This window comes from Colossoma macropomum, unplaced genomic scaffold, assembly GCF_904425465.1.
Source record: "Colossoma macropomum unplaced genomic scaffold, Colossoma_macropomum, whole genome shotgun sequence".
NCBI classification, from domain to species: Eukaryota; Metazoa; Chordata; class Actinopteri; order Characiformes; family Serrasalmidae; genus Colossoma; species Colossoma macropomum.
This window is the reverse complement of record NW_023494804.1, coordinates 30,092,996-30,114,119: the sequence shown is the minus strand read 5'-3', so window position 1 is coordinate 30,114,119 and position 21,124 is coordinate 30,092,996. Positions and strand designations below refer to the sequence as shown.

General features: G+C 41.5%; 1 protein-coding gene across 1 annotated transcript in view; it reads left to right on the top strand.

Moving 5' to 3' along the window:
* nbeaa (neurobeachin a) overlaps positions 1-21,124 on the top strand; it is a 199,846-nt gene that overhangs the window by 149,640 nt on the left and 29,082 nt on the right. Inside the window, exons 31-37 of the mRNA XM_036594648.1 lie at positions 902-1,025; positions 6,109-6,236; positions 9,814-9,875; positions 16,327-16,391; positions 18,207-18,315; positions 18,975-19,141; positions 19,491-19,615. Coding sequence (XP_036450541.1) covers positions 902-1,025; positions 6,109-6,236; positions 9,814-9,875; positions 16,327-16,391; positions 18,207-18,315; positions 18,975-19,141; positions 19,491-19,615 — 780 coding nt within the window. The remainder of the gene's footprint in view (positions 1-901; positions 1,026-6,108; positions 6,237-9,813; positions 9,876-16,326; positions 16,392-18,206; positions 18,316-18,974; positions 19,142-19,490; positions 19,616-21,124) is intronic.

Genomic DNA, 21,124 nt, shown 5'->3' with positions numbered 1-21,124 from the left:
TGTCTTAAGCTAGACTTTCTGGCACAACAGTGGCAGAAAAGATCATTCTCATTTTGGAAGTTGAAAAGTGGATATTGTCGACGCACATGCCATATAAACTCAAACCAGCACAGTATTTTGTCCAAAAAGATGTCATTTCACATTTAAGTTCAACACTTTTAATTTAAAATTTACTCTTATCTAAAAGGAATACTTCGATAAAAAAAATTTAAGATATTTCAAGACATTTTCCATCCAGATTTTGCTTCTTTATTTAAGAACTGGAGCTACGAGGCTAACATTGCTAACAAACGCTAGAACTCAATAGTCACCCAAATAGCCTGAATTGTGTCCTCCAACCCTTTTGCAACTTACAGCCCACACAAAAGTTTCTTTAGCCTACAAGAAGATATAATCAGTCCGATTGTCTAAATTACTAACAAATATAACACAAGGTAGCCTATAGAGATTCACTTCACTGTATATAATCATGCAACATTAATTAACATCAACAATATCTAAAAAAAATGTTCTGTTTGTAGCCATTTATCTATCAATCATAAATGAATTCCACACCATCAAAAACAGGAATGTTTTACAGTGACTGAAAATGTAAACAAAGCTGGTTAACTAGTTGTCTGTCATGCATTTTGCCAGTGAGCTTGATGTAAATTATTGTTTTCCTTTTGTTAATAATTATCAGAACAATAATATCTGTCAGATTTAACATTGTTTGATTAAATGTCTATATTGTATCACAATTTTGCAATTAAAAAAAAAACTACAATAAAAAAAAAAACGGACAGGTAAAGCCCCCCCAGCAATACCCCCTTGGCCCACTAGGGGGCTGCTACCCACAGGTTGAAAACCACTGCTCTGGTCTGTTTGGCTGTTAAATCGGACTGTCTGTCCTCTCTCACAGGTGCCACAGACTCCGCCTCTTCCTCCTCTTCTTCCTCCAGCTTTGTGAACGGAGCTACCAGTAAAAACCTGCCTGCTGTGCAGACTGTTGCCCCAATGCCTGAGGACACGGTGGAGAACATGAGGTGCAGCTCCTTCCCAAAGCCTCTCCCTCCATCACCTCCCTTCTCCATCTCTCCACTCCTGCCTCTCCTTCTCCTTCAGCGAATCCCCTCAAACCCCTCTACCCTTCTCACGCGCTCACATGCCAGGCGACATGAGTCATCTTTATTTCCGTTCAGCTTGTCGCGTTCCCCTCTGCTTGACCTGTCTCTTCTGCCGTGTTCATTTTGTACTGCTGTCCTCCTTTCTTTACCTCCCTCTCCCTCTCTTTCTCTCCCTCTCCCTCCCCTTCACTCCCAGCCCAAACATTACTTTACTGTAGCTCCCTCGTGCAGCCGCCGGCCGTGATGAAAGACTGTCTGCCTCTTTTGTTGTGCGTGTTTGAAAGAAAGTCCTCAGACAATGTGGGCGTATTTACAATTTCAGCAGAAGGCTGGCGGACCTGCCTGTCAGTCTGCCGTCCTCCACTAGATGGCACACTGCACCTAAATAACATGGCTGCACTGTATGTGAACATGCAAGATATGTTTATGAGAATGTTTGATATACTGAGCTACACGTCCCGAGGCTGCCTTTAAGCGACCTTGGTTATGCGAAAGGTGCCAGCAAATAATAATAACTAAATAAATGAATGAATCAGCTTTGCTATTTACGTGTTAGCGTGTCTTTCATGTAAGCATGTGTAGTGTTGTGTTTAGTATAATCAGCTCCACGTTGTGTAGAAATACAGATAAAGTGGTAGTCATTCTAAGGGCTACATCACTTCATTAAAGCAAGCTGAGCTCACTGCATTCTATTACTTGCTGGTCTATGAGAAACAGTGTCTAACTGTAAAGTGCCTGTAATTGCTGTCTGTGCCCATTTGTATTGCAGTGCCTTTTGTGAAGTGGACCAGTGTCCACTGCGAACCGGCCTGACACCTCCTGAGCTCAAATCCTTTAGCTCACTGGCAGGATTCCAGACAGCCCCCAGAGATGCAGGACAGTGTCTTAGGCAAGGAAGCTTCAACTAGTCCAGTACCCAGCCCTACAAACATGATGGCTCCCACCTCCCTGATATCTGTCTGTCTGTCTATCTGTCTGTCTATGCTATCTATCTACACCATTTATCTACACTGTCTGTCCAAAAGTATCTATACACCCATTCTAATTAGTAAAGTAAGCTACTGTAAAGTGCCCACATTGCTGAAGCAGGTGTTTAATTACGCACAGCAGTAGATTGTGACACTCTGGAGCTGCTGCATGTGAGCCTAAAGGCCTAATGCCAAGAATCAGGGAGTATAAAGTCTCCAGCATTGGGCTGTGGAGATCTCTGGAGTCCCAGTACCTCTAAGACGAGTTGGAGTGGCGTTTGGGATCCAGAACTAATCATCTAATATCAGTACCTGCTGTTATGGCTGGATGCAATCAAATCATCACAGCAGTGTTCCACCTTCTGGTGTAAAGCCTTCCCAAAAAGCTCTGTTATTGCAGCAGTGCCCTTAATTTCAGAAAAGGTGTTAAATGAGCAGGTGTCTGTAGACTTTTGGACATATAGTATATCTGTCCTCTCTCTCTCTCTCTCTCTCTCTTTCTTTTTCTTACTTTGTCTTTCTCTTGCCCCCTCCTTCTTTTTTCCCCTCTGTCTTTCTTTTCTCTCTCTTTTTCTTGCTCTTACTCACTCTCTCTCCATATTATTTATAATTATACTCACTGTCCACTTTATTAGAAATACTTGCCTCCTTCTCTTTGTTTTGTAAAGTGCACCTACAGTTCTGTGCGAAAGTCACAGCTTCATTTATTCAATGTCCAGTCAAGATGGCTGTTAAGTTATTCATCAGTGTCCGGAAAAAAAGCAGAAAATATGTATTAATGTGATGTTTGTGTATATATGTATATATATACACACCAATCAGGCATAACATTCTGACCACCTTTTTGTTTCTGCGCTCATTGTCCATTTTATCAGCTCCACTTACTATATAGGTGCACTTTGTAGTTCTACAGTTACAGACTGTAGTCCATCTGTTTGTCTGCAGATGGACTACAGTCTGTTCTTCAGTGGTCAGGACCCCCATGGACCCTCACAGAGCAGGTACTATTTGGGTGGTGGGTCATTCTCAGCACTGCAGTAACACTGACGTGGTGGTGGTGTGTTAGTGTGTGTTGCGCTGGCCTCAGTGTCACTGCTGGACTGAGAATAGTCCACCAACCAGAAATATCCAGCCAACTGCGTCCTGTGGGCAGCGTCCTGTGACCACTGATGAAGGACTAGAGGATGACCAACACAAACTGTGCAGCAGCAGATGAGCTATCGTCTCTGACTTTACATCTACAAGGTGGACTGACAAGGTAGGAGTGTCTAATAGAGTGGACTGTGAGTGGACACAGTGTTTAAAAACTCCAGCAGCACTGCTGTGTCTGATTCACTCAGACCAGCACAACTGAGAATGATCCACCATTCAAATAGTACCTGCTCTGTGAGGGTCCATGGGGGTCCTGACCACTGAAGAACAGAGTAAAAGGGGCTAACAAAGTATGCAGAGAAACAGATGGACTACAGTCTGTAACTGTAGAACTACAAAGTGAACAAGGAGGTGGTCGTAATGTTATGCCTGTTCGATATATATAAAATATGTATTTACCAGCAAAATAATCTCATTTGTTTGTGTATTTAGTGTGTCCACCCTGTGTTATCACAAAAATATTGCCTTCCATTCTCTTCAGGACACTTCAGTTTTCCTCAGAAATCTGCAGGGAAGTTCAGTCTTAGAAGTTGGTTGCATTTTCTGATCCAAGTAAACCCAATTTTAAAAATAATGGTTGGTCTCTGACTTTTGCACAGTACTGTACAAAAGTATACAGCAGCCTGTATTTGTTGTCATGCATCGTTCATCGCTGGTCAGTTTCTGAACACTTGATCAGATATTATTTGGCTGGTAGTCTGTTAAGAGTGTTTTTACCCTGTTGTCACTGGGGTCAAAAACTGACCACGAATGAAGCAAGGTGGACTGACAGGGTGAATGTTTCCAATAAAGTGGCCATTGAAGGTGTAGATCCCACAAACACTTCCCCCACCCCCCCATACACACTTCTCTCTGCTGACTCTCCTGTCTGTCGGGGAGGTGGATGCTGGTGAGGGTGGTCTTTAGATGCCAGACTGCACTGCCCCTGCCTCTCTCATCTTTGATTCAGTCCCACTTCATGGACAAGACCAGCCCAACAACACCACACAAAGTACATTCCCACATATTTACTTCATCTTAGCTCTGGAAATGTACTGGTTCACAAGAGATTCAATAATAACGGACTTTCCATGCTCCAAAGTGGGACTGAATTTCTTCCTTCTCCCCTTTTACCGCTTGCTGCTTTATAACAGTGGCAACCATGAGCTACATTAACGGCTCGTAGCCTAATCCTGGTTTTACTGCCCTGGATGCTGCAGACTCTTCCCTCTGCTCTCTGTCCTTATTCAGTCCTTTAAACCCCTGAGTCTGGTGTTGTATGCATCCTCTGGCCTGTAGCTGTATCCTCAGCGTAGGTTAGCTGAGCTTATAGGGGTGGGGGTGCTATTGTAGGAGTGTTTGTGAAGCCTTTGCCCTTCCACGGCTCCCCCTTGTGTCAGAATCCTGATGCTTGTAAGCAGCATTAACATTCCACCAGTGGTTTCCAGTCCTGGTCCTGGAGCAGCCCGGCTCTGAACACTTTAGTGTTTTCCCTGCTCTAATACACATCGTTCAACTCCGAAAGAGTCAGTTAAAGGAGAATTAGCAAAATGTCTGCCTAGTCCAGTTGCTGAGATGTAAACATAGTCATTCATTTCCATTTATCTGATGGGAAGTGGTGCATATGGCTTTACAGTGGTGGTGATGGGAACCAGAGGTCATGAGATCTACAATGCAGATATAGCAATTTTATTTTTTTATTCAGAACAACCAGCGAGTCTATAACACGTCTTCTGCGTTTTAATGTTGAAAATGGTTATGTATTAGGTGATTTTTAAAAAATCAGTTTTCACTGGGGGCTACTTTGTCTTGTAAAGCCCTCAGTTTTGTCTCAGACCTGTGTTGCAGGCGTCAGCCAACAAATTCATAACCATTTCTTGCAGTAGTTTTCTGTGAAGGAGATTCTGACTTTAAGTTTCTCTGGAACAGAGCATTTTACATCAAACCACTGTGAATGACTTTGTTTACATCATAATTTAATAATGCACATTTTGAAAAATGAGGGATATTCCAAATGTTTTTAACCTAATCCCTGTCTGCCACATGTCGTACTATCAATTACAATAGAAAGTAATTTGTACAGTGTTTCTCTGTAAAAGAACAGAAAAGCTCTGTTAGCTGACGTAACAGATCTGGCGGTTGGCGCTTTCCTCAGAGAGCGTTCAGCTGTCCAATGACATTGCATTAGTGCCAGTTTGAAAAGATATGGTGGTACTTGACAGGTCTCAGACCTGTGTTTGCCTTTGCCCTCTTGGTATCACGTGACTGGGGGGGTCTATCTAGTGGGTGGAATTGGAAACAACTGAATTGGGGAGAAATGTGTGTATTTTTGCAGGACACTTCCATGAATTTGTAAATTTGGTCTTTGTAAGTCAGTAAATCGGTTCTTCTAGAGAGGAACGAATTTGTGGTGATAGTTTAAGTGGATTTTCACAGGCATGGATACTAACAAAAGTGAACGTAACTGGGACTATTTTCTCCTTTTATATTTACTTTGTTGATCCAGCTTTCTAAGCTGAATAGAACTCCATAAGAGCAGTGGGTCGTTGGTAAGACATTCCCTCATGTTCAGCCATGAAGTCAGGAAATGCAAGATAAAAGCATCTGAAATATTCTATAATGAGCTGATTAGCTGGGTCGGCCGTGTTAGAGCAGGTAAAACACTAAGATATTGGCCCAGGTACTCCGGGACCAGGGTTGGAAACCACTGTGCTACACCAGTGATCCATTAACTCTTCCGTACTAACCGGCTAGAGCTGGATGGGGTGGGTGTGCTGTAGTTCATAGCTCATATTTCTTTGCCAAATTAATGTAAAGCTTCTCTATTTCTGTCTGTGCACCCTATTAACATCTCTCTCTCTCACTTTCTCCCTCTCTCCCTCTGCCTTTCTTTCTTCTCACAGCATAACCACTAAGTTGGAGCGGGCACTGGAGAAGGTGGCCCCCTTGTTGAGAGAGATTTTTGTGGACTTTGCGCCGTTCCTGTCCAGGACGCTGCTGGGTAGCCACGGGCAAGAGTTGCTGATTGAAGGTACAGGTGCTGTATTGTGCTCCTTTTCTCTCTAGCTGGCGTCTCTCTGTGGAGTCCCGCACTGTCTGCCATGTGTGTCTGTGTGTGTCTGCACCGCTGGCTGCCTCATACACACACAGCCCCGTGGATTCAGGTATGAGGTCAGGATTCTTATAGCAGTTAAATGTAGGACGCTATGCTCACTTTATAATGCAAAATCTAGACTAAAATCTAGGCTAGATCTGACCAACCCAACAAACACTAGCAATTACCAAGGTTCAGTGTGCTTTGGCCTTTAAAGAGGCCTAGAGAATAGATTTGAACCCCTAACCTGCTGTATCTTATAAGTAAGAATGTTCTATAGTCATTTCCAGCCCTGTCATAACTCTAAATCTTTTAGACCAGAGGTTCCCGATCACCAGACCGCAGACTTGTAGCAAGTCATACACAGATAGACCCCAAGGAGGGCTTTTGCCCCTGCCTCTTGCCCTCAGACTGTATGTGACCTCTTGGTCGACGTGTAATAAGCTGTAATAGAGCTGTAATAAATCTCTGAAATAAAGCTTCTGGGTCGGCCTGGCTTCCAGTTTCTCACCAGTAACTCTGAGCTGTCGTGACGGCACCACCTCAGCGCTGGACATCCCAGTGATAAAACACTGGTAACTTCAGTGTCACATTCCATAATGTGGTTATTTTGAAGACTAACCTAGGAAAATGTTGGCAGAAAGGGGCACTAATAACCTGCTAAATTAGGTTATGTCATTATGAGAGTCAGGCATTTATGCTGTGCTCTGTTGAACTCTTAAATACAGTTAGAACTCACTGATTCATCACAATTATAGTGTTGCGGAAAGCTTTACACGTCAGGGTTTCAAATACGTTCTTAGCTGCTTTGGAAAACTCTTTACACTACATATGATTTTGAAAAGTGATCGCATTTCTCTTGATGAGTTTTTGCAATGTGCTAAAGAAATTAGTCACATTTAGGTTCTATTTATTATAATAAAATTAACAATGTTATTAAATAATAATCTGTAATAGTAGTTCATATTATTGTAACATGTATGTAAAACTTTACTATTAAAATGTTTATGAAATAATTTTAAGTAATTTCAACTTACTATTGGCTGTTTTCAGTTAATTGCTACTGAAAATAAAGAAGTCTAAAATAAACTATAAATAAACAAACCAAAACAATACCAGTAAGAATAAAAAGCAGAATTAAAGTGCAAATATGATAACAAATAAATAAATATTTATCAAATATAGGTTGATGGCCATTGAGGATGTTAATACCCCAAATCTAAAATGTGTGGTCTGCATGTAGAAGCAAGCAAATGAGGCCATGAAGCCATTAAGTTTCTTTGCAATTTGGAAACAAAACACTCCTTAAGAACAGCAGAACATACTCTACCCATACCTCCCCCATCAGAACCATTGTGGGCTGCGGTTTCGCCCCCCTTGTTAAAACGATTGAGAGTCCCTGCTTTAGAGTATAAAACCAACTAATTTCCTACTATTTCATTAATACAGTTGCCTAATCAAACCATTTTGCCTGCTGTAGTTTCCTGTCACTTCGCCCCATCACAAGAACGCCATTCAAGTTCAGTCAAGTGCAACAATCAAGTCCTCTTTTTATGGTGCAGTGAAACAGTAGAAGCCATTTCGACCCCAGCCTTTCTGTAATGTACTGCGCACTGTCAGAATGACTGTGTATTGTGTGGCATTATAGAGCGCTTTTATTTTTAAGCAAATGACACGATGACTTTTTTCTTAATAAAGATTATAGAAAACCAGCTGCCTTTTCCAGTAACAGCAGGTATAGGTGCAGGTGAGAAATCCCAGAAAGATTCCAGATCAGCAGTTCTGACTTCGATAAATATAGCCGTGTGCAAATGTTTGAACCCCCCTTGTCAAAATATGTTTTGTTGATTTTCTAAATGAAAATAAGTCAACACATCCTCTGCTGACGGTACACTTCAGTGTGGGATTTTTTTTTTCCAATGTTTTAAATTCAGCAAATAAACAGTATTCGTGCATTAAAGTGTGCAGACGTGTGCTCTCTGTAGAGGGTGTGTAACTTATTTTCACTTAGAAAATAAACAAAACAAGTCCTTTGACTGGGGTGCACAAACACGATGAGCGGAGACTCAAAGAAACGGAAGAAATCTCGCTCGTGTACAGATCCCACCTGCTTCCTGTCTTTCCACTGTTATTTTGTCACAGTCTGTCGTTTTGTCCTCTCTCCTCTGCCCCTCCTCTCTTTTCCGTTTTCTCTCTCTCCTTTTTCTTTTCCTTTTTTTTATCTTTCTGTCCATCTCTCGCTGTTTTTCGCTCGTCTCTTTCCAGACTGTCTTGTTTTGAATGTCTTGTCATAACCGTTTGTCTTATATGTTGGTACAATGTCACAATATAAACATATGTTATATATATAGACTATGTGGCCAAAAGTATGTGGACACCTGACCAGCACTGGGTATTAATGTGGAGCTGCCCAAGCTGTATCAGATTCAGCTTCTTCTGGGAAGCTTTCCACAAGATTTTGGAGAGTGTCTGTGGGAATCTGAGCCCATTTAGTCTAAAGAGCATTTGTGAGGTCAGACACTGATGTTGGACGACAAGGCCTGACTCACAATCCACGTTCCAGTTCATCCCAGAGGAGTTCAGTGGGGTTGAGGTCAGGGCCCTGCAGGCCACTGGAGTTCCTCCACACCAAAATCATCAAGCCAAGTCTTTATGGATCTCGCTTTCTGCACAGGAGCACAAATTAGACTAGGAAAGGGCCTCTTCCAAACCATTTCCACAAGTTGGAGGCAAATACGTGTCCAAATTGTCTTTGTATGCTGTAGCATTAACTTTACCCTTCACTGGAACAAAGTGGCTGACCGCAGACGTTACTGTTGGCATTGTGGTAGGTAGGTAGCGTTCTCCTGGCATCCACCGAACCCAGATCTGTCTATCAGACTGCCAGATAGGGAAGCGTGATTCATCACTCCAGAGAACACGCGTCCACTGCTCCAGAATCCCGTAGCGCCGTGCTTTACCCCACTCTAGTCAACGCTTGGCATCTTAGGCTTATGTGTAGCTGCTCTGCCACGGAAACCCATTTCCTAACACGCAGTTCTTGTGCTGATGTTGCTTCCAGAGGCTGATGATTTCTTTTTTTATGCGCTGTGTGCTTCAGAAATGGGCCTCCGCACCCTGGGTTTGCGTGGTCTACTGCTTCATGCCTGAGCTGTTGCTCCTGTACGCTTCCGTTTCACAATAATAGCACTTACAGTTGCCCGAGGCAGATCGAGCAGGAAGAAGTTTCACTTACTTGTGGCAAAGATGCCATTCTCTGACAGTGCCACAGTTCTACTGCCAGTGTTTGTCTGTGTAGATTGCCTGGCTATGTGTTTGATTTTATACACCTGTTAGCAATGCGTGTGGCTGAAACACTTGAACTCAATAACTAGGAGGAGTGTCCACATACTTTTGGCCATGTAGTGTAGTATTGCATGCTAAAGACCGGTAGCTTTTCATGAAGTCTGTGTGTGCGGTAGGTGGTTACATGTGCGTGTGTGTTAATATGTTTCTCGGCTCTGTTCCACTGCAGGTTTGGTGTGTATGAAGTCCAGCACATCAGTAGTGGAGCTGGTGATGCTGCTGTGTTCACAGGTGAGACTGTCACTCACAATCATTCAGCTACATACAGACTCCGTCATATCAGACACACATAACTTTCATAATGAGAGGACCAATAGATGTTCCAACTTAACCTGGAATAAAATCTCATTATATTAATGCTCATTAAATTTGAGGAAGTTTCCATTTTGGAGAAACAAGATTTTGCCTGGGCAGCGACGATATACATCTATGTGTCTATGTATGTTTACACATAAATCAGTCCTAACAGAGCAGCCTCAGTTGAGTTGATTCTAGGAGTGTACAAATACAGTCATATGCAATATTGTGGGTGTCCCTACTCAAATTATGTTGATTTATTATTATTTATTATTACACATCCTGTATGGAGAATGCACATTTAAATCACAATCACTGTTTATTTGCTGAATTTAACATAGTGGGGTAAAAAATAAATAAATAATATAAATATAAATATGACCTGAGCAAAAGTTATAGCACTAGGGCTGTACCGGAGCACAGACATCACAGTCCGGTTTACAACACAGTTTGGACATCATGGTTCAGTACAACTGGAAATAAGCAACAAATCGCCCAAATGCGCAAGCCTAGGTTTCATTTCATTAATTTTGCAAGTTACAGTTTGTTCCACCAAGTATCATATAGTCTCTCCTGGGGTGACTTCAGTTGGTACAGCCTGTGCTGCACTCAGTAGGGAAAGTCACTAATGTATCCGGTTCAGTAGTGATTTTGTGGTAAGGAGCAGAGAAAACACAGCAAAATGTGAAAGGCTTTGTGCTGAATCTCCTCATAGGCACAAAAAGTACCGCAGGCTGAGGAGAGGGAGAAGTCTCACTGATTTGTTTAATTTCAGCTATGTTTTTTTAAGAAATTCCCTCTCTTTTTATCTGCCTTGATAACTGCCTTCATCAAACTCGGCCTCACAGCTGATCAGGGGTCAGGAGTTAGGATGCAGCTGCAGATCATTTGGGACTAGTTCCAGCTGCTGATTTGTTAACGGTTTACAGCTTAAGGTTTCTGAGTAGAACTCGAGCTTCCATGCTCCGCATTACGTTCTTCAGTCTTCACATATACCTTATATTCTCCTTACGACTGCACGCACCCAACCACAACGTTTACCGTGATGGGTCGGGACAAATACACGTACCGATACACCCCTATATGGCTTTTTTTCCAGTAAGTTAAACTTAACAAATATGTGTTTTCTCTGCTGAGGATGTGTTAACTTAGTTTCACTTAGATCAGGGGTCGGCAACATGGGGCTCTTTTACTGTCCTGTTGTGGCTCCACAGCAGAATCAGATTTGTAGGTAAAAATAAAATAATCCTCCTTTACAGTAAAATAAAGCTCTGCTGATCGTTCAACACAGTTTAACAATAAACGGTCTTAAACTCTGGAGTTAATGTAGAACTGCTGATTCACCCTTTAACCCTGAAGATCAGCGCAGACTGCTGGTCACCATAGCAACGCTAGCCACAGCAAGATAACAATCTCGCCTAGCTAGCAGCTAACAAAAAAGCTAAGAAAAAGATTTAAGATCAACATCAACAATTTGGAGACTTATTTGCATTTATAATCACTGAGCTGGTTTCCTTATACGTTTAATCTGCAATGAGAAACTGACAAACACTAAAAAGTCAAAGCTGAAGTCTGAATTTTCATGTTCCTCCTTAAATGGTGCAGCAGTTGACTACATAGTTGGCTACATTCTGAAGAACAAGGAGCTGGCGAATGAGAAGCGACTTCAGCTTCGTAAAAAGTCAAACGTTAAGAGACGTTTTACAAGAAACTGTTCTCCTTTTGAGGAAAAGTTTCCTGCTGGAGATGCGAGAAAAGCAGCTATAGCTGAGCTAAAGCTTAAAGCAGAGCAAAGTGAGTCTGCATTTCTGTTTATATTGTATTATTTTTAGCCTATACCAGGACGTTAGCATGTACTGAGACATATTTACAGCCAAGATGGTGAAACGTTACTTCAATAAAATGGACATGAAATGTTGTGGCTCCCAAGGTGACAAAATGGCTCTTGTAAACATTTGCGTTGCCGACCCCTCACTTAGGTCGACAAAATGTCGTTTGACTGGGGGTGCTCAAACTTTTGCACACAACTGTACATGCACACAACTTTACAAAATGGCTGAACGTGCTCAGTAAAGACAGATTTACTGAGAATGTTACACAGGTGTCAACCTCTAGAGGCAGTAGAGCTTCACAGCTTTCAAACTGTACAAATTCACTGATCCCCATATAGAACATCTCTACCATTAAACTCAGTAACAGCAGCAGCAGCAGCTCATCCAGTGTTGGTTTTCTTTACTGATTCTCTGGTAATCGTACTAATTTCTTCATACAGAATCAGAAATGTATTTTTACTTCATTTTGCATTTAAAGTAAACAGGTAAACAGCCTCTCACACAGATAAAGACACCTACAAACACAGAGGCAGTCAGAGAGAGAGAGGGAGAGAGAGGGAGAGAGAGGGAGAGAGGATCAGGCTGTGTTCTGTAATGAACTCTGATGATGTAGTATCATCTGTAAGTTGAGCTCGAGGAGTAAATATATTGCTAATGCATTTTAAGTCACACTCCAGATTACAGTACCACCCATTTTTCATTTAATTCTGGCGAGCGACGCCGAGATGTCTTGACCCATTTCTCACATGAGAAAAGAGTTTCACATAAATCAGTATGACTGTGCTCCCACCACCCGCAGCGCAATCAGAAGACTTTTTAATAATAAGACTGAAAGAAAAAAACAAAGTGAAAACAAATCTGAGCGACAGAATTATTAGCCAGAGTTTATTAGACTAGATTTCCCGTGTCTCAGCCTTACACTGCTGTACACGACGAAAACAGAGACAAAACTGTGTTTATATGGGAAAATCAGATGGGCTGACACCTATGATGTTATGAAAATGTCAGAACTGATTTTGAGTTAAATGTTTTGCCATCACAACAGCCTTTCATTTCTCCACCATCGTCCCTCTGCAGGTCCTGTTGTATTTGCTAATGCTTACACAATCACAGATCATTCTCACAGCCTGTTCTAATGGCTGCTGCTTTTAACCAGCTCTACATGAATGGTCGTTTTATAGAGTCATCAAACTTTCAAAGTATACATAAAACATAAACATAAGTGATCATTACGTTTTAGAAAAGTCTGAGAGTCTAAATATCAGCGCTTAGTTTACTTCTTCAGTTGTTATTCAGTTTGCCAGAGGTGAGCATATTACAATAATTCATTACATATACATATTATATATATATTGTCAGGTGTGTTCTTTGCTTTCAATGTAAGTAAATGGAAAGAGTTTTATACTAAGCAATTTTGGAGCGTTTCTGTTGGTCCAATCATAATGACATTTTCACATGGCGTAAAGCAAAAAATCGCAAAAAAATGGAGATAAATGTTTTATCATTGGATGAAACTGGCGACATATCATCACTGTCCAAAACTGTATCTCTACAATCGTAGTTTTATTGATGAAGGCAAAAACATTCTTTACTTTTAAATTAGAAATTGCAAAAAATGGAAATAGTTGTTGTTTTTGGATGTGTATATACACACATACAGAGACACATACATACGTGTTTATTTATATATATATATATATATATTATATATATATATATATATATATATATCGTTGTTATCTGAACAAAACCTTGTATGTCAAAAATGGAGACTTTACAGGAGAAGGAAAAAACCTACTTTACTTTTAATGTAAGTCAATGGATCAATGGAACCAGAATTCTTTCCAAGTCATTTTGGGTCGTTTCTTTCGGTCCATTCATCATGAAATTCACACACAATGTAAAGAGCAACAGGAATTTTCAAATTATGTCAAAAACTGAAAAACGACAAAAAATGGATATACAAGGTTTTCTTCCGACAGCAGTGGTGTTTGTGTGTGTGTGTGTGTGTGTGTGTGTGTGTGTGTGTGTGTGTGTGTATATATATATATATATATATACCATTAAAAGTTATGTTTTTGCCTTTTTCTGTAAAGTAGCTATTTTGGAAACTATTATTTTGGAAAAATGCTTTGTCAAAATGCAAAATGACGTCTTTGCTTACCTTAGACAGATTCCCTTGTCCTCCATATTGTGCTGTGCAGTCAAAGGAGTTCTTCCAGTTTGTCTAGAAGTTCTTTACTGATATCAAACCTTAAACGTCAAACGATCTGAATGGGACAAAATATAATACTTAATGACTCTTTGAATAAGCCTCCCATAGATGAGCCTCTACATTCCACTTCTCCTAGCTGTCCACGTCTGGTCTTTGCTGTTGGCTCAGTACTAGAAGTTTAGAGCATCCCACCCTTGGTGCCCTCTCCCTGTCCTCTCCCTTCTTCCCTTGTTTTCCCGTCATTCTGTCTGCCCTCATCCCCCCATCAGCTCAGATAGTGTTACGCTGGCTCCACATTGGTCCTCCATTAGGGGCTCAGGGGACGAAACCGAACCTAAAATATTGATCTGCAGGAAGAGGGTGGTAACTGGAGCTTCCTCTGATGTGTCCTTCTAGAACCATCAGCAGCTCAGGCTAAGTGCATCCTGCCCCCACCTCCCCACCCCCCACACTTCTGATGTGAAGCTGGCCAACAGCCAATAGGACAGATTATTGATACGTCTGCTATCTTATAGCACATTACTAAGGTCTTATTGCAGCTTCTTCCAAACTGCAGATGTTTTGTCTTTCTAGTTTATGAAACGTAATCAAAACCAGCGTAAATGTATCTGTTCTCCCTCTTTGGGGACACATAGGCCCAGTCCCATTTCTACTTTTTACCCCTACCCCTTGTTTTCGAGTGTCACCCCAGTGGTTAAAATCTTCCCCTACGAAATGGGAAATGGGAAAAAAACAAGGCGACCCTGCCAGTCTGCAGTTCAGAAGTTCAGCTCCTCACTGCTGGGCTTTAGTTACATTTAGGGCATCATATGCCTTCAAAGAGGGGGGCAATTATTTATTATCACCACCCCTAATTCTTCAGAGATATGAAGCTGAAGTCAGATATTCACCACATTCTTGTTCAGATTTTCCCGTTCCACCTTAAATGGAGCAGCAGTTACATTCTGGCGCTTCAGGCGTCAGAACTGCTGGACTATTTAAGGTGGAACGGGAAAGTCAGCTATAGCTAGCTACCGAGACATTAGCATTCTATTAGTGATTTTCTTATGCTTGTTATGAAGAAAACGACCATAACACACTGAAACAACATTAAACTAAGATAATATGGTGGTTATCGTAATTTTTAAAGGAGAAAATTCTCACATTTGTGGGTTTCTTTGGTCTCTTGTTCTCCATCTTGCTAGTTTTTCTTTTTTTCTCATAACTCTCTGTTTGGAGTCTCTGAAAAACCTCTGTTTGGAGGGTCATGTAGCCCCAACACTTCACCCTACCCCTCTATTTCAACAAGAATCGGGACACCCTACCCCTAGACGTGAACACGCAAAACAGAGGGCTAAGGGCTCAGTGGTAGGGGCGAGGGGTGAAATGGGACTGGGCCGTAGTTTAACACGGCTATAACTGTTAAAGGGCCCATATCCTGCATTCATTTAATTATTGTCTTTTATTTCATTCTGTGAAGTCTACTTGTGGCATCTCTATGATTTCATGTACCAAAAGTAGTCAAAATTCATTTCACCTCACCATTTTCAAACCTCTGTTCATCCCTTTAAGACATAACCTCTGTCTGCTGCCACATCTGTAATGTGGAGTTCATTGCACAGAGAATGTTTTAATGCATTTAACTCAGACGTCTAAACTCATAATAGGAGCCAACAATCAGAAACTCTTTGTTTAAAGTAGAATCCCACAGATCTCTCAGCATGTCTGCATAGTTCAATCGCTGACATGTAAACAAACTCGGTGGTTTGATGTGAAATGGGTTATTGAAGAGAAGCTGATCAGCTTAGATTTCTTTACAGTGGTGTTGATGGGAACCAGAGGCCTCAATGTGTACAACACAAATATAGACGTCTTATTTGCTTCCCAAAGCGAGGCGTGTACTGACTCACGCCTTCTCAGTTTGTAGATGTAACGCTGATAAACATAAAATAGTTTCCTTTGGGTAAAATTCATTTTCTTTGGGCACTGCTTTGCCATCGACCTCCTCTCTGCCATGAATGTGATTTAAAAATATGTTTTAGACTAAAAACCTTTTATAAAACAATGCCTCTGGCATCAGGCAGCGCATTCATACCCGTTTCATGCTAACATTCCTTTCCAAAGGAGCTTTTAGAGGCAGTAAACACTTCGGATGTTTGGTTCCTATCACTGCCTCTGCGAACAGTTCCGGCAGGTTTTCTGGAGTGAAGCACTTCACATCACTGAATGACTTTGTTTACATCGTAACATCTTATTTATTCAGATCTTCTTAAATTGTGAGAATTTCCCATTGAAAGTGAATTATGGATATGATGACATTAATTTCAAAATGCTTTTCTTTGTCTGTTTGGTGTTTCAGGAGTGGCAGAACTCCATTCAGAAGAATGCAGGACTTGCCTTCATTGAGCTCATTAACGAGGGCAGGTAAGAACACAGTGTTTGTGACTAATGTAGAAATGTATGTACACTCAGCCTGCACTCTGTTAGCTGATCGTCTGCTTCCATAAACAGTTTTTTAGCCAATCTCTACTCCATTTATCTTTGGTCAGCATCTGACCACAGTATGGGAGGCAAATCCAGCCAAAAAAGAAATTAAAACAATAAAATGTAAATGCAAACCTCTTTTTGCCATTTCTTTTTCCAAACATCTGTGTAAATATCCTGCCAAAATTGAAAATGAAATGAAATACCTACATGTGCAATTTCATTTTTCACATGAGCACAAGTAATGTGACAAAAAAAAAAAAAAATTTAAAACATCTATTTGTCGTTTCATTTTAGTCGTTATTCTAGTTTTTCATGGCCAAATCTAAAATGAAAAGCTAACAGAGAAAAGAAAATCCAAGCTTCTCTTTGGCTTTTCTTCATGAAATGCAGAACTAAAATCAAAATGCAATGTTTACATTCTAATTAACAGCAAAGTCACAGTTTGTGATCGTTTTCAGACGCACAGTAAGTGTCAGAATAAAAAGGCAAATGCAAACGAACATCAGCGCCACCTGCTGGAAATTTACTTCTCATTTCCCACTTTGCTTTTTCATTGTCAATTTGCCAAACATGCAAATATTTGTTAATTAGCACTAGGCGGGGCTACGGGGTCCATTTTAGGACATCCTCAGACCTCAGAGTCAGAACGGCATCATTCCTCAAGCTAAACGACTTTGAGTCTCGGGAAAAACCACCGTCATGACTCAGATCTGGTGTAACTGAACATCAGACCAAACGGCCTCAGAGAAAAGATATCAGACCAAACGCAGGCCTGGTCGAGCACAGACTGGGTCACATAACTTAGAAAACTATTGTCTATCTCGATATAAATGCCAGTTTAACATTTTCACAGTTTTCTCTGAGGCCGTTTGGTCTGACCCATTTGTGTTGTTAGATCTGCGTTGCAGTCAGGGGGAATTGTGTGGTGTCAAGGGTCATATATATATATATATATATATATATGTGTGTGTGTGTGTTTTATTTTATAACATGACACCATTTATTTTATTACTATAAGTACTTCACAAAAGCAAGGAGCTGCAAATTTTTCATATGTAAAAGTTTGAACACCTCATGTCTAAATAACATGCTTTGTTGATTTTCCAAGTGAAAATAAGGGGACAGTCTTTACAGAGAACACACTTAATAAATATGGCATTTTCTGCATATTTTCTGTTTCTATTTATTTGTATATTTTCATATTTCTATTTATTTGCTGAGTTCAATATGTTGGGAAAACAGAAAATATATAATGTGCCAATATATTAAATTCAGCAAAAAAAAAGTTATTGTGTATTAAAATGTGCAGAAATGTGTTTCTGTGGAGGATGTGTACTTTTATTTTAACTTCATCAATTAAATCAACAAAGCATGTCATTTGACCAGGGGCGCCTGAATTTTTGCATATGACTGTACATGCTTTCTCATTGACTGAGGGAGTGGAGGGTGGGCAAATTTTGGGCCAGCTTTACCCCCCAGCCCCCACTTTGGCCAGTCGTGGACTAAAGAATGGCTGTCACACATTATAACCTACAGTCTCTAACTGTTTACCAGTAAGTGCAGAAATGGTTCATAGTCACTGATTAGTTTTAGAAATTTGAGTCCAGATCATTGACCATTTTTAAAGATCATACACACTACTGAAAAAATTCGTCAGAATTTTTTAGGAATCATATAAGTTTGAAATGCATGGTCTCTGTGAGCTGTGCTGTGTTGTTCCCGCTGTCTGACCGTGGTGTGTGTGCGTTTCAGGCTTTTGTGCCACGCCATGAAGGACCACATTGTTCGAGTAGCCAACGAGGCGGAGTTCATCCTGAACAGACAGAGAGCCGAGGACGTCCACAAACATGCCGAGTTCGAGGTCAGCAGACGCGTCTGTATCTGTACAGGCACTAACTGTACTGTGCAGTATGTCTGTCTCTCTGACTCTGATTCTGTCTTTTGCTCCATGTTTATGTATCACACACGTTTCCAGCTCCTGACTGTTATTACATAAATGACATTTTGAATTACATCTATGTTTATATACATTATATAATTATTTACATTAATGGATAACAGTTGTGTGCAAAAGTTTGAATACCCCCAGGACAAACTGATTTTCTCTGTGAAAATAAGAACACATTAAAAAAGCACTTCTGCGCATTTTAATGCTTTTTTTGTGCATAATTTAAGATATTAGGGAACACAAATTGGGGCCTGTGCAAATGTTATGTCCTACTTTTTATTTTATTTAATTTTCCAATATGCTAAACTCAGCAAATGAACAGAAACTATGCACTAAAATCTGCAAAATACACCATTTTAGTGGCAGATTTAGTTAGATAGTTATTCAGTTTATATTCTTCATCTTTTTCTCTTCGTCTACCCACAAGCTCAAATGTGGTATTGAAAATTTTAATAAATTTATATCATACTTTCGTTATCAGTGCCATCTCACACTTGTAAGGATTATGGCTTTAATGAGCCGCAGTCCACAGCTGCACTGACTCTGTTCTGATCCCGCTCTGCCTCCCTTAGTCGAACTGCGCTCAGTATGCTGCGGATCGGAGAGAGGAAGAAAAGATGTGCGATCACCTGATCAGTGCTGCCAAGCACAGAGACCATGTGACCGCCAACCAGCTGAAACAGAAGATCCTCAACATCCTGACCAATAAACATGGAGCGTGGGGCACCATGTCACAGAGGTACACGCTAACACAGCCATTAAAAGCCTGTAAAGCAGTACTGGGAGATGATGTGACTCATCTCAGTTGAAGGAGGTGCTTCTGGAGCTGCTTTAATTTGCTGCAAAATGAATAAAAGGATATTAGGGCCTTCATAATGATGTTTATCAGTGTGTAGATATGAGCCTCTGTGTCCATCATACTGGTAAACTGGGAATATCAGTGATGAAATCACCTGGATCAGAATAAAACATGAAAAGACACTTATGAAAAAAGTGGTTACAGCTCACTTGAGGGTGAAAGATTATTAAATTCTATTTTAAGAAAGTGTTCTCCTGTAACCTGTGCCCACCTCGCTGCTCCTTCACAGCCAGCTGCATGATTTCTGGCGCTTGGACTACTGGGAGGACGACCTGCGCAGGAGGCGGAGATTTGTACGCAATGCTTTTGGCTCCACCCACTCAGATGTGTCACTCAAGTCTCTGGAGGATTATGGTCAGTGGCTTTATTTAGCTGTTCTCACTTTAAAACTATAGATGCTTTTCATAGATCTACTAGTAAAGTAGTGGAAACTACCCTGAGAGTATATTATTTATGCTCCAGTAATTCTGCTCAGCACAGCTGGCAAAAATGTTACAGAACCAAAGCTGTCAAATACAAACACACATCACTTTCACTGGCAGCTGAGCTGTCTGTGCTCACAAATGCTCTGTTTCCTAGCAACTGTTGTGAGATTTGATAAGCTTTATGGAGTGCTGGTAAAACCACATAAGAAATGATAACACATAATTGTCAAATTGTTGTTGACTGACTGACTGACTGACTGACTGATGCCCATTTTTGAAACACCCATGCACAAGCACCCACGGAGGCAAGCAGCAGGTGACGGTGTAGCCCTCAGACACTCTCAACACTACTGGTGTAAGATAAAGTAATGAAAGTAAGCAGAAACATTCATTGACCCACATCATGGGTCTTATATGACGGTGTTTTAGGGCCACTGTTAATAAAAATACAACCAGTAGACTTTGAGACAAAAGTCGTAATATTTCGAGGATTAAGTGTTAACTATAGGGGGGCTGCCATAACGTGTTGGGGTCTCGGTTGCTGTACTATAGGGGGGCTGCCATAACGTGTTGGGGTCTCGGTTGCTGTACTGTAGGGGGGCTGCCATAACGTGTTGGGGTCTCAGTTGCTGTACTGTAGGGGGCTGCCATAACGTGTTGGGGTCTCAGTTGCTGTACTGTAGGGGGGCTGCCATAACGTGTTGGGGTCTCGGTTGCTGTACTGTAGGGGGGCTGCCATAACGTGTTGGGGTCTCAGTTGCTGTACTGTAGGGGGGGCTGCCATAACACGTTGGGGTCTCAGTTGCTGTACTGTAGGGGGGCTGCCATAACGTGTTGGGGTCTCGGTTGCTGTACTGTAGGGGGGCTGCCATAACGTGTTGGGGTCTCGGTTGCTGTACTGTAGGGGGGCTGCCATAACGCGTTCGGGTCTCAGTTGCTGTACTGTAGGGGGGCTGCCATAACGTGTTGGGGTCTCGGTTGCTGTACTGTAGGGGGGCTGCCATAACGTGTTGGGGTCTCGGTTGCTGTACTGTAGGGGGGCTGCCATAACGCGTTCGGGTCTCGGTTGCTGTACTGTAGGGGGGCTGCCATAACGCGTTCGGGTCTCGGTTGCTGTACTGTAGGAGGGCTGCCATAACGCGTTGGGGTCTCGGTTGCTGTACTGGCGCCGGAGCTCCACTCACTCCTGTCTCTCTGTGGATCATTCTGATCATCATTCTCACTGTCTGTGAAACTTCATGCCCTCTTTGAATGGGGGGAGATGGAGCCCCCGATAGCCGTGTAGACGACCCTGCCTGAGATTCTCCTTCAACAACGCAGACAGACAGTTTCCTCCGAGTCCGTCTGGCTCTTTATTCTAGATAAACACAGTTTCCTGCTCAGCCGTTTCAGCCGGTTCTTATACTAATAACAGGCTGGTGCTGATGTGCAGGAGAGA